The sequence below is a fragment of the Eleutherodactylus coqui genome, chromosome 4 (assembly GCF_035609145.1).
Source record: "Eleutherodactylus coqui strain aEleCoq1 chromosome 4, aEleCoq1.hap1, whole genome shotgun sequence".
Taxonomy (NCBI): domain Eukaryota; kingdom Metazoa; phylum Chordata; class Amphibia; order Anura; family Eleutherodactylidae; genus Eleutherodactylus; species Eleutherodactylus coqui.
The window spans coordinates 271,609,842-271,624,037 of NC_089840.1; the positions used below are offsets into that span (position 1 = coordinate 271,609,842).

General features: G+C 46.8%; 1 protein-coding gene across 1 annotated transcript; it reads right to left on the bottom strand.

Annotated features, from left to right (window-relative positions):
- Window positions 1-619: 619 nt before the first annotated feature.
- On the bottom strand, window positions 620-13,778 carry LOC136626359 (serine protease 1-like). Its single transcript, XM_066601345.1, has 5 exons — window positions 13,728-13,778; window positions 10,240-10,399; window positions 8,817-9,070; window positions 2,348-2,484; window positions 620-804 (listed from the first exon to the last, which is right to left on the bottom strand). Exons 1-5 carry the CDS (start codon window positions 13,759-13,761, stop codon window positions 655-657), a joined length of 735 nt encoding a protein of 244 aa, XP_066457442.1. The 5' UTR covers window positions 13,762-13,778; the 3' UTR covers window positions 620-654.
- Window positions 13,779-14,196: the final 418 nt, after the last annotated feature.

The following is a 14,196-nucleotide window of genomic DNA, read 5'->3' on the forward strand; positions in this document are numbered from 1 at the left end:
CCTTTTTGTGCTTACGCTCGTGTGAAGCTGCCCTTACATATAGGACACGTGTTGCATATGCTACTCACACATACACACCAGTCACTCTTAGGGTTCAGTCAAACAGGCGTATTTACCCTGCGTATTATGTGTGTATTTTTAACATGCGTAAAATACACAGTACACAGCAAATACGCATGTACATGGGTATTTGCTTTGTATGTTAAATCTCCATAGCCTATATTGGTATGTATTACACATGTAATATGCACCAAAATAGGACACGCTACTTTTTTTCACGCGTCTCAGGCACAACTCGCAATTACGCTTCTGTACCGCTAGTCTTAGTAGTGTTCCTGTAGCCAGGAGAGAAACATTTCCCATGGAAAGAAAGCTGTGTTACCAATAGTGGTAAGCCATGCTTCTGATATGATAGGCAATGCCCACAAAAAAAAAAAAAAAGCCACACCCTGGTAAAAGTCATGCCCCTGATGTGACAAACAGTGCCGTAAGCTCCTACTGCATGTCCCATCATAAAAGATAAGACTGTCTTCCCTTGAGAGCCCAGTGTAGCCAATATCTGCCTCAGAATGAACTCTTCTTACATGTTCTTCCATTTTTTATTACAGTCACATAAAAGTTGAAAAGAACAAAATGATTTGTGTTTATCTTGTCTTAATATCTGGCCATGTTTTCCTCCATCCAGGACACGTAGTTGCACACCTTGGTATATACACCTGGGTATCCAGGTAAGGCGCAACCAGTACCCCAGGACACGACTCCCTGCAGCTCTCCATTGCAAACCACAGGACCTCCGGAGTCACCCTAGAGGGATCAGAGACAATGAAAAGAGGTTCATAGACATGAATTGAGGCCAATGTACCTGCAATGACTGTGAGGGTGATCTTGTGACAGTGAAGGTGATCAATGAGTGGAACAGGTTACCACGGGAGGTGCTGAATTTTCCTTCAATGGAAGTGTTCAAGGAAAGGCTGGACAAATATCTTTCTGGGATAATTTAGTGAATCCTGCACTGAGCAGGGGGTTGGACCCGATGACCCTGGAGGTCCCTTCCAACTCTACCATTCTATGACTCTATGAATGAGCTGTATTCCCCATATATAGATGCCAACCGTATATGGCTGCTATGTTATTTGCTTAGTGTGTCCATCGCTATTCAGTTTGAATGGCTGCCTGGACTATGCAAATAGCGTAGCCGCACCAAGCTATCTCTGTAGCGTGCTAACATACTGTAAAACCCGTTAGCTCTGCTGCATCTGTACATGTATGGAATTTGCTTTAACTAGTTAATAACCAAACATTCCTTCCAAACTGTCATTGATTTTTAAGGGAGTGGGGGTTATGCAAATCGGCACTAAAATAGTCATTTCTGGGAGTTATTGAGGGCATTATTGAACAAATTACAGTAGAGCTTATCAAATGTTCCACTGATGGGATTCAAATGTTGGAAGGAATAGTGTAAAGCCTCTGCTACTGCAATCAAGTTGAAGGTTGGCTGCCTGACACCCCGGAGAGAACTTACTACAGTCAGTTGCAACATCAGTTTAAGCCCTTGTAGAAGGCCATGACCGTTTACAGGATGCCTATTTACAGCTTTGTTAAGGGCCGAAACTAACATTGCAACTAAGTATAGCAATGCCGCTATTACATCCAGCAATTAGCTGACTGATTGTTGAAGCAGGTTTTGGTTTTCGTTCACAGAAGTCTGGTTTAGGCTAGTGCTATTTTGGATTTTCCTCTCAGCTTTCTCTAACAATGGTGGGAGTGTCTATGGGAGTGTTCTGCTACCTGTTACACTTTCTTAGGAATTATGGACAGCTTTTTTTCCTGTCTTGGCTGTGGACCTGTGCTGATTATTCTCAGTCTTCATCTGATGGTTGTTGGAATCAGAGCTGGATCTTGGTCTCCTGTATTTACCTGCTCATCTCAAGCTAAGTACTGTGGTTATTGGTAATAGTTGTATTCTTACTTAGTTGTTTACTTCTGTCTCAGATAAGGATAGTGAGTGGCCAAGGATTGTAGTTCGGGTTCATACTTATGAGGACAGGACATCTGCAATAGGTAGGTACGGTCTGTTATTATTAGTCAGATAGGAAAGTTTCACTCTCCATCTGTTATTCCAAACCGTATGGTGTATTGCTTATGACTGCACTTTGCTGTAGGTAATAAACAGACACTGAATCTAAAGGGGCTGCAGGTAAATGTGAGATCAGAGCTAAGAAATTAACAGCCATAATGTGATTCCAGCATCGGGTGTGACCGGAGTGTAAAGAAAGCCGATTACACATTACATTTCAAATTTGCTTAAAAGCAATTTACATCTAAGATTCATCAGCTTGACAGATACCTGACATGAGTCTTTTCCACCTTCTAAGTAACCCAAGCAGACCATGTTTTCAGTTATTTGCCCAGGATAAGCATCATGGCACAGCTGATCATCCAAAATTGGAGCGTTCAGGCACTGCAGAACATCCGGATAATTATCTAGAAAAAGCCAAGACAAACCGAGGTAGAAAGAGATTGTCACAGCTCTGCCCCTTCCTTTGAGCAGCAGTTAGCAATGACACAACAATGATACTCCAGAGGTAGAGATGAGCGAGCACCAAAATGCTCGGGTGCTCGTTACTCGGGACGAAATTATCGCGATGCTCGAGGGTTCGTTTCGAGTAACGAACCCCATTGAAGTCAATGGGCGACCCGAGCATTTTTGTATTTCGCCGATGCTCGCTAAGGTTTTCATGTGTGAAAATCTGGGCAATTCAAGAAAGTGATGGGAACGACACAGCAACGGATAGGGCAGGCGAGGGGCTACATGTTGGGCTGCATCTCAAGTTCACAGGTCCCACTATTAAGCCACAATAGCGGCAAGAGTGGGCTCCCCCCCCAACAACTTTTACTTCTGAAAAGCCCTCATTAGCAATGGATACCTTAGCTAAGCACCGCACTACCTCCAACAAAGCACAATCACTGCCTGCATGACACTCCGCTGCCACTTCTCCTGGGTTACATGCTGCCCAACCCCCCCTGCAAGACCCAGTGTCCACAGCGCACACCAAAGTGTCCCTGCGCAGCCTTCAGCTGCCCTCATGCCACACCCCCCTCATGTCTATTTATAAGTGCGTCTGCCATGAGGAGGAACCGCAGGCACACACTGCAGAGGGTTGGCACGGCTAGGCAGCGACCCTCTTTAAAAGGGGCGGGGCGATAGCCCACAATGCTGTACAGAAGCAATGAGAAATATAATCCTGTGCCACCGCCATCAGGAGCTGCACACGTGGGCATAGCAATGGGGAACCTATGTGCCACACACTATTCATTTTGTCAAGGTGTCTGCATGCCCCAGTCAGACCGCGGTTTTTAATTCATAGACACAGGCAGGTACAACTCCCTATTGTGAAGTCCCTGTGGACCGACAGCATGGGTGGCTCCCTGGAACCCACCGGCGGTACATAAAAATATCCCATTGCATTGTCCAACACAGCTGAGGTAGTAATGTCGTGCTTAATGCAGGTGGGCTTCGGCCCACACTGCATGCCCCAGTCTGACTGGGGTTCTTTAGATGTGGAAACAGATGCATTTATAATTCTCTGTGGACCCACAGCATGGGTGGGTGCCAGGAAGCCACCGGCGGTACATAAATGTATCCCATTGCATTGCCCAACACAGCGGATGTAACGTCAGCTGTAATGCAGGTGAGCTAAAAATTCATTTGATTACACTGTAGGCGAGGGCCCACAAAAATTGCTGTATCAACAGTACTAATGTACATCCAAAAAATTGGCCATGGCCAACCAAGATGGCAGGTGAAACCCATTAATCGCTTTGGTTAATGTGGCTTAAGTGGTAACTAGGCCTGGAGGCAGCCCAGTTTAACGAAAAATTGGTTCAAGTTAAAGTTTCCATGCTTTTAAGAGCATTGAAATGTATAAAAATTATTTAGAAAAATTATATGAGTGAGCCTTGTGGCCCTAAGAAAAATTGCCCGTTCGGCGTGATTACGTGAGGTTTCAGGAGGAGGAGCAGGAGGAGGAGGAGGAATATTAGACACAGATTGATGAAGCAGAAATGTCCCCGTTTTGGATGGTGAGAGAGAACGATGCTTCCATCCGCGGGTGCAGCCTACGTATTGCTTAGGTATCGCTGCTGTCCGCTGGTGGAGAAGAGAAGTCTGGGGAAATCCAGGCTTTGTTCATCTTGATGAGTGTAAGCCTGTCGGTACTGTCGGTTGACAGGTGGGTACGCTTATCCGTGATGATTCCCCCAGCCACACTAAACACACTCTCTGACAAGACGCTAGCCGCAGGACAAGCAAGCACCTCCAGGGCATACAGCGCGAGTTCAGGCCACGTGTCCAGCTTCGACACCCAGTAGTTGTAGGTGGCAGAGGCGTCACGGAGGACGGTCGTGCGATCGGCTACGTACTTCCTCACCATCCTTTTACAGTGCTCCCGCCGACTCAGCCTTGACTGGGGAGCGGTGACACAGTCTTGCTGGGGAGCCATAAAGCTGGCAAAGGCCTTGGAGAATGTTCCCCTGCCTGCGCTGTACATGCTGCCTGATCTCTGCGCCTCCCCTGCTACCTGGCCCTCGGAACTGCGCCTTCTGCCACTAGCGCTGTCGGATGGGAAGTTTACCATCAGTTTGTCCACCAGCGCCCTGTGGTATAGCATCATTCTCGAACCCCTTTCCTCTTCGGGAATGAGAGTGCAAAGGCTCTCCTTATACCGTGGATCGAGCAGTGTGTACACCCAGTAATCCGTAGTGGCCAGAATGCGTGTAACGCGAGGGTCACGAGAAAGGCATCCTAACATGAAGTCAGCCATGTGTGCCAGGGTACCTGTACGCAACACATGGCTGTCTTCACTAGGAAGATCACTTTCAGGATCCTCCTCCTCCTCCTCTTCCTCAGGCCATACACGCTGAAAGGATGACAGGCAAGCAGCATGGGTACCGTCAGCAGTGGGCCAAGCTGTCTCTTCCCCCTCCTCCTCATCCTCCTCATGCTCCTCCTCCTCCTCCTGAACGCGCTGAGATATAGACAGGAGGGTGCTCTGACTATCCAGCGACATGCTGTCTTCCCCCGGCTCTGTTTCCGAGCGCAAAGCGTCTGCCTTTATGCTTTGCAGGGAACTTCTCAAGATGCATAGCAGAGGAATGGTGACGCTAATGATTGCAGCATCGCCGCTCACCACCTGGGTAGACTCCTCAAATTTTCCAAGGACCTGGCAGATGGCTGCCAACCAGGCCCACTCTTCTGTAAATAATTGAGGAGGCTGACTCCCACTGCGCCGCGCAAGTTGGAGTTGGTATTCCACTATAGCTCTACGCTGCTCATAGAGTCTGGCCAACATGTGGAGCGTAGAGTTCCACTGTGTGGGCACGTCGCACAGCAGTCGGTGCACTGGCAGATTAAACCGATGTTGCAGGGTCCGCAGGGTGGCAGCGTGCGTGTGTGATTTGCGGAAATGTGCGCAGATCCGGCGCACCTTTCCGAGCAGGTATGACAAGTGGGGGTAGCTTTTCAGAAAGCGCTGAACCACCAAATTAAACACATGGGCCAGGCATGGCACGTGCGTGAGGCTGCCGAGCTGCAGAGCCGCCACCAGCTTACGGCCGTTGTCACACACGACCATGCCCGGTTGGAGGCTCAGCGGCGCAAGCCAGCGGTCGGTCTGCTCTGTCAGACCCTGCAGCAGTTCGTGGGCCGTGTGCCTCTTCTCTCCTAAGCTGAGTAGTTTCAGCACGGCCTGCTGACGCTTGCCCACCGCTGTGCTGCCACGCCACGTGACACCGACTGCTGACGACGTGCTGCTGCTGACACATCTTGATTGCGAGACAGAGGTTGCGTAGGAGGAGGAGGAGGGTGGTTTAGTGGAGGAAGCATACACCCCCGCAAATACCACCACCGAGCTGGGGCACGCAATTCTGGGGGTGGGTAGGACGTGAGCGGTCCCAGGCTCTGACTCTGTCCCAGCCTCCACTAAATTCACCCAATGTGCCGTCAGGGAGATATAGTGGCCCTGCCCGCCTGTGCTTGTCCACGTGTCTGTTGTTAAGTGGACCTTGGCAGTAACTGCGTTGGTGAGGGCGCGTACAATGTTGCGGGAGACGTGGTCGTGCAGGCCTGGGACGGCACATCGGGAAAAGTAGTGGCGACTGGGAACCGAGTAGCGCGGGGACGCCGCCGCCATCATGCTTTTGAAAGCCTCCGTTTCCACAAGCCTATACGGCAGCATCTCTAGGCTGATCAATTTTGCAATGTGCACGTTTAACGCTTGAGCGTGCGGGTGCGTGGCGTCGTACTTGCGCTCAAACTGTGGCGCTAGCGACGTCTGGACGCTACGCTGAGAGACATTGCTGGATGGGGCCGAGGACAGCGGAGGTGAGGGTGTGGGTGCAGGCCAGGAGACGGTAGTGCCTGTGTCCTCAGAGGGGGGTTGGATCTCAGTGGCAGGTTGGGGCACAGGGGGAGAGGCAGTGGTGCAAACCGGAGGCGGTGAACGGGCATCGTCCCACCTTGTGGGGTGCTTGGCCATCATATGCCTGCGCATGCTGGTGGTGGTGCCTCCCCAGCTGATCTTGGCGCGACAAAGGTTGCACACCACTGTTCTTCGGTCGTCAGGCGTCTCTGTGAAAAACTGCCACACCGTAGAGCACCTTGACCTGTGCAGGGTGGCATGGCGCGAGGGGGCGCTTTGGGAAACAGTTGGTGGATTATTCGGTCTGGCCCTGCCTCTACCCCTGGCCACCGCACTGGCTCGGCCTGTGCCCACACCCTGACTTGGGCCTCCGCGTCCTCGCCCGCGTCCACGTCCTATAGGCCTACCCCTACCCCTCAGCATGGTGTATTACCAGTGATTTGATTTCCCAGGCAGGAAATAAATTGGCGCAAGCCTGCTGTTAAACGTAGCTGGCTGCGTATGATTTGTTTACTATCTCCACCCACCACACACGTACACAGAACGCTGAGGACTGACAGAGGCAGGGCACATAGAATTTTTCCCTTTTTTTAAAAAGAAATGGCCCACTGACTATATTCAATCAATAATATATGTCTTCTGGCCCTGCCTACACAACTCTGTCCCTGTAGTATTACTGCAGGGCGCAATGCTCTGCACAGCCGATTTTGAAAAAAAATAAAATGCAACACTGCTAACAGCAGCCTGCACAGTACTGCACACGGTTAAATGTGGCCCTAAGAAGGACCGTTGGGGTTCTTGAAGCCTACACTCACTCCTAACACTCTCCCTGCCTAACCACCACTTCTGTCCCTGGACTATTACTGCAGGGCGCAATGCTCTGCAGACAGCCGATTTTGAAAAAAAAAAAATTGTGCAACACTGCTAACAGCAGCCTGCACAGTACTGCACACGGATAGATGTGGCCCTGAGAAGGACCGTTGGGGTTCTTGAAGCCTACACTCACTCCTAACACTCTCCCTACAGCAGCACCAGCAGCAGCACTTTCCCTCAGCTAACTCAGTCACAAGGCATCTGAGGCGAGCCGCGGGAGGGGCCGACTTTTATACTCGGGTGACATCTGATCTCCCCAGCCACTCACAGCAGGGGGGTGGTATAAGGCTTGAACGTCACAGGGGGAAGTTGTAATGCCTTCCCTGTCTTTCAATTGGCTAGAAAAGCGTGCTAACGTCTCAGAGAGGAAACTGAAAGTAACCGGAACATCGCGTGGTACTCGTTACGAGTAACGAGCATCCCGAACACGCTAATATTCGCCCAAGCATCAAGCTCGGACGAGTACGTTCGCTCATCTCTATCCAGAGGTGTATTGAGCCACCACTCTTGACCTTTTCTCCAGAAAAGTAAGAGCAAGCATGCTGGCTCTGTTGTTAGCAGTGTTGGAGTTCTAGATTCAAGTCTGGCCAAGGGCAAAATCTGGATGGGGTTTTTAATAATATCTTTATGTTTATTCTTGCTGTTTTCCTGCTGTGGACGTGAAAGAACAAGTGTGGTGGCTCAGTTGTTGGCACTGCTTGCGTTATAGGTTTAAATCTGTCCAAGGTCAATATCTGGATGGAGTTTATCAAAGTCCATGCAGATGTTGTCCTTGATGGGATCTGAACTTAGGACCCCAGCACAGAAAAGCAACAGTGCTAACCACTGCACCACATTCATTGAAGAGCAGAACTACCACCAAGATGCTTTAGGGACCTTCTGGAGCACATATTTGACAACCCGATTTTTACTCCCACTGACTTTAAAGGGAGTCGGAATCCCGTTGTTCCAATTCAAGAACATTTTTTTAAAATTGGGTCAGGCAGTCCTGACTCAAATATTCCAATAATCGCTTAACACTAATCCTGAGTTATATCCTGTATTATACTCCAGAGCTGCACTCACTATTCTGCTGGAGGAGTCACTGTGTATATACATTACTTATCCTGTACTGATCCTGAGTTATATCCTGTATTATACTCCAGAGCTGCACTCACTATTCTGCTGATGGAGTCACTGTGTACATACATTACTTATCCTGTACTGACCTTGAGTTACATCCTGTAATATACTCCAGAGCTGCACTCACTATTCTGCTGTTGGAGTCACTGTATACATACATTACTTATCCTGTACTGATCTTGCGTTACATCCTGTATTATCCTCCAGAGCTGCACTCACTATTCTGCTGTTGGAGTCACTGTATACATACATTACTTATCCTGTACTGATCTTGCGTTACATCCTGTATTATCCTCCAGAGCTGCACTCACTATTCTGCTGGTGGAGTCACTAATTCCAGTAAGTGGCAGCCTTCTTTCTATCTAATCTGATTTTAAATAGTGTCACTTGAAGTCTTCTCACCCCCATTGCTCAGAGTGTTACCCCATCCTGAGATGAGACAACGAGTCCCCACCGGGTCACAGTGAGCTGGTAGACTGATGGGCTGTACTTCACTGTTTAGCCTTGCTGGCTTTCTCAGGCGGATTAACATGATATCATTGTCCAGAACAGACGGGTCGTACAGTGGATGTGGAATGACTTTAGAAGATAAGATGAATTGCTCAGCTCCTTCAACTTCTTTGATGTTATATTCTCCAAGCCGGACTTGAAGATGCCTAAAAGGTAAAAATGTAACTCGTGACATAAATGAAGAATGTCTTTTCGGCTGAAGTTGTCCGTGCCTCAGTGCTAGTCCGAGTAGAGTTGTCATCCCATGCTACCTTGACTACTACAACACTACCAATGGACTAACCTACATCCCTTAAACTCCCCTTTGGATAAGTCTTTCCATATGCCCTATTCAAGCATAAGAATATCATAGAGGCAGTCCTACCACTTTGTAGAAAATCTGAAAGGGATATTTCCTGCTGTAATTGACAAACCAATGCATTACATGGATGCCCGATGGTGACATGGATCTTCTTTCAGCTAATCACCAGATGCAAGATAAATGATCATCAACTAATCACTGGGACAGCTTCATTCTAAGAAGGAATTGTCAAAACATTTAACTCGTCTACTTCTCATCTCCACTACCAATTTTTTATTTCCCCTTCTGTGATGCATTTATATTAGTGTAGGGACCCACTACAACGCAAGGAACCGTGAAGTGGTTACTGGGCTCATGTATCTTGGCCAACATCCAACCAATGCCTTGCATTTATTATCTATCATTCACATGCAGCGTGGCATTAAGACTCCAGGGGGAGCCCAGGGTGGCAGTACCAATGTGGTTCACTGAAGTAAATGCAGGGCAACCCGCCGAATTCTCATGGCATCATTAATAGGTTGCTGGTCTGCATGGTGAACTACATATATCAGAATGGTCTGGCACCCTGTATCCACTATGTGTGGGAGTGTACACCAAGCATCCACCCCCCTCATTATCAGGAGGCAGTGTGAGTGGTTGTCTTATCGGTGTCCTGCACAGGTGTTATTGGCTCCTCCATTTGATAGTCAGCTACCTGCATGGTGAGAGGAGGATGCATCTATATGCACTCCTCAGTCAGTAAGTAACGGCCATTTTCTGTGATTGTTTTCAAACTCTATTCCACAGGTCAGTCTCCCACTGGCTCTAAATCACCTACATCTGAAGTTTCTTCACGACTCTCCAGTTATAACCTGTATTCTACCAATGATGTTCTCCTCTTGACCCAATGCAATTGTATCTTGGACTACGATCAAAATCAAGCCCAGACCTTAAAGCAGAAATGCTAAGCCCAATGCCAGTCTGCTGGTCAGTTTGCTAAAACACTTACAAATATGTATATTTGGAGTTTCTTACTTTTGATAGCAGTGAGCAGCAGACAGCACCCACACAGTACTAATGAGGGACCCTCCACAGAAATGGTAACCGATATTCAGAGACACTTGGTAAGGAACAGAACTATGTGGGCATTTGTAACCTCCGACAATCTTATCGTCATCCTCAATGGGGGCTGCGGCTGGAAAAAGGGAATGCAAAAAAATTAGTCAAGGAACTTCAGCTGAAATAATATCCCCCTGCGGCTGCATGGCCCTGCTGCATCTATTGCTGATTTTCTTGTCTTGATACCTCCATTCATTCAACCATGTGGCCCCCGCTAATCACAAGAATGGGGGCCCAGTGTCCTGGGTTATGGTCCAGCATGTTCACTACTGCTCCATTTAACTCTATAGAACTAACTCAGATTGATGAGCACTGTAATTGGTTACATCCATCAGTCCCATAAAGTTGCATAGAATGGCAGCAGACATGCACAGCCGCCTCTCTATTTAAATGGAGGAGGGGGCTTGAGACCCCATTGTCATGATCGACAGGAATCCCCACCAGTCAGACACTTATTCCTTATCTTGTGGTAGCCGATGAATATAAAACTTGATACCACCCTTTTAAGTAATCTTATTCCCAAGCTACCATGAGTTCTCGTATCTTGGTGGAACCCATTGCTCTTTTGTATCACTCCAGAAGGTGGCATCAGGGGCTTAGCTATAGGGGGTGCAGAGGTACTAGTCACATTCATGTCCTGGTGCCTGAGAAGGCATAAAAGCCCCCACCACATAATACAGCACTGTTATAAATGGCATTAGATGGGGGTCTGTTACAGATGTTGCATTAGGAAAAGGAACTTCAGGTTGGGTCTTTTGCCATCAGTAATGTATATAAATACAATCATAATGGGTGAGAATTCCCATCAAGGCTGAAGAGCACCTTGTTTCCCTGTTGGAGTTTCCCCTATCACCCACCCGTAGTGTCATATATTGTGCAGTACACTCTGGTGCCCAACAAGAGTGCCATATATCTGCCTAAATGACACTGCTATAACCATGCTGAACACTGAAAATAGTTCAGTGTTATAAAATAACATTCTGTACTATGCCTTAGTAACAGTGGCACGCAATTGTGAGTAAACACTAGTAGATACCACCATGCAGTGCTTAAATAATACCAACGTACAGAAACCGAATACCAGTTCCCAACATAAAGTCATCTAATAATAGTGCTATACAATGTATATATAACATTACCATGCAAAACAATTTGTAAGATTCATAGTGGTCGGTACATTGGGTGCCTGTTATCAGTGATGCCCCCATCAGCAAGAGTGTCTGATGTACCCTGTAGGACTGCACAGGTTGCACAACCCAATATTAGCCCTGATCACCATAACCGTGCGGGTCACACACCTTGAAGGCTGGCAATGATAACCTTAACTGCACAGATCACACATTCCGAAGATTACTCATAATCACCATAGCCGCACAGGTCACATAGGTCACACACCTCAAAGGCTGGCCCTGATCACCATGACTGCACAGGTTGCACAGCCTGAAGGTTGGCCCTGATCACCATGACTGCACAGGTCACACACCTTGAAGGCTGGCCCTGATCACCATGACTGCACAGGTTGCACACCCTGAAGGTTGGCCCTGATCACCATGACTGCACAGGTTGCACATCCTGAAGGCTGGCCCTGATCACCATGACTGCACAGGTTGCACATCCTGAACGCTGACTCTGATCACCAGGACTGCACAGGTTTCACATCCTGAAGGCTAGCCCTGATCACCATGACTGCACAGGTTGCACATCCTGAAGGCTGGCCCTGATCACTATGACTGCACAGGTTACACCCCCTAAGGCTAGCCATGATCACCATGATATGAGAAAACTAACAGAGTGCAGGAAACAGATACAGCACCATGTAATGTGAAAAAAGGTCTTCTTTGCCAACGTCTCTATATTGTCTTAGTAGAGGACAAGAGGATGTCATTCTGCATCCTTATATTCACTCTGGTAAGTACATTAACCCCTTAGTGACTGCCAATATGCCTTTAGGGGCTTTAAACGGTCACACACATCTTTTAACGCAGGGGCTTGGCTGACTATTGATAGCCAGGCTCTTGCTCTAACCACCAGAAAAGGAGAAACCTCAGATCCTGGCAGTTTAACCCATTACATGCCACAGACAATAGAAACTGCAGCATGTTATCAGGTGACAGGGAGTTCTTTTTGTCACCCATTGGCACTCCACAATTAGATGGCTTGCCATGGCAGCTTGAGGCCTGACGAAGACCTCTATGTCTGCCATGTAACAGTCTATTAGACCCTGCCTCACGCAGAGTCTAATAGTCTCCTGTCATAGGCTTAGTAGAATGCACTACATAAGTAATGCAGTATACTATCTTAGTGATCAAATGATCACATCTTCAAGTTCCTCTTCAGGGACTAAAAAATAATGTCAAAAATATTCAATACAGTTTATATTTATTTTTAATTCGGTTAAAAAAAATGCTTCTTTTCTTACAAGAACCCATTTTAACTCTTTCCAATCCACTGTCTGACGTCTGAAGACATTCTGATTGAAGGCTGTACAGCTCCGATGTTGGAAGACGTCCGGCAGGGTATTCTTACTGTATATTACTGGCCGTTCTGTTGTTGGGGGCCTCTCCAGCATGTCCCATACCGCAATACTGGCTCTAGCCAGCAGATGGCGCCATTGTATAAGGGCAGAAAGAAAAAGCCCCCTAGGAAACCCTGACTACAAAATTGGATTGCAAAGGGTTACATGGATAAAGCGCAATTAAAAAAAAAGTGCCCCAGACAATGGAAATATTTTGTTATTTATCTCGCTTGGTGAACGCTGTAAAAATAATTTAATAAAGTAATGCCAGAATTCCTTTTTCTGCCTCCCAAAAAATACAATAAAAAGCAATCAAAAAGTCATATGTAGCTCAAACTGGTACCAATAAAAACTGCAACTCTTCCTGCAAAAAATTAGCCCTCACAGAACTCCATTGCTGGAAAAAATGTAAATGTTAGGTCTTACAATGCAACGATGCAGATTGAGTTGTTTTTGTTTAAAAATGTCCGGGTTTTTGTGCTAAAGTAGTAAAAAAATATTTTAAAAACCATATAAACTTAGTATCGCACTAATTATGCTGATCCAGATAAGAAATGGTCATGTTATTTTTAGAGAATGATGAACACTGTGAAAGCAAAACCCAAAAAACAATGGTGGAAAAAATGTAACAAAAGTTATCCAATACATCATCTGTATCCCAGAGTGGTGCCATTAAAAAAATAAAACCCAGCCGACAAAAACAAGCCTTCATCCTGCTAGGTCAACGAGTTTTGGCTCTAGCAATGCAACAATGTTAATCACTTGGTCATAAAGGCACAAAATAGGCCAGCTCACTAAGGGGTTAATGAACATTAATATCTCTTACAAATATTATATACATGGTGCAGAGATACATACAGTATAAGTCAAAAAGTGAACTTCTACATACCGGCAAGTCCCAAAAGAAGAAGAAGAAGTTCCATGTTGACCGCATGAAGCCTTTCTTGGCTTCATCTCACTCATATAAGCCTTCACTGGGCTCAGGGTTACCCGTATCACCAGGACATGTGTCTGTTCACACGGCCTGACATGCAATAAGTAATGGAACATTTATTATGAAGTCACGCTTGGCATTTAACCTGTTGTTAAATTCAGCAACAAGTTATTTGTCTTCTCCAGCTGACGGGTCATTGGGTAAAATTATTTAATTTGCCATTTGGTAACATAATCAAGGACAAGTCAATGGCATTTATAGAAAATGTAGTCTAGTCGTAATTAACTATGTGGAATGAGGACCTTCAGCTACTACTATCACTGCATATAGTGCTGGTAGGGAATATATTTTCATCAAGAGATTCCACACATGGCCATATTAGGGTCATAACAACTCAATCCATCATGGTTCTTCTGAATGGGAC

Coding starts and splice junctions, on each gene's coding strand:
- LOC136626359 (XM_066601345.1), bottom strand. CDS start 13,761: ATGGAACTTCTTCTTCTTCTTTTGGGACTTGCCG. Junction 9,071..10,239: donor GCTGCTCACTGCTATCAAAA/GTAAGAAACTCC, acceptor TTTACCTTTTAG/GCATCTTCAAGTCCGGCTTG. Junction 2,485..8,816: donor TAACACTCTGAGCAATGGGG/GTGAGAAGACTT, acceptor GGCTTTTTCTAG/ATAATTATCCGGATGTTCTG.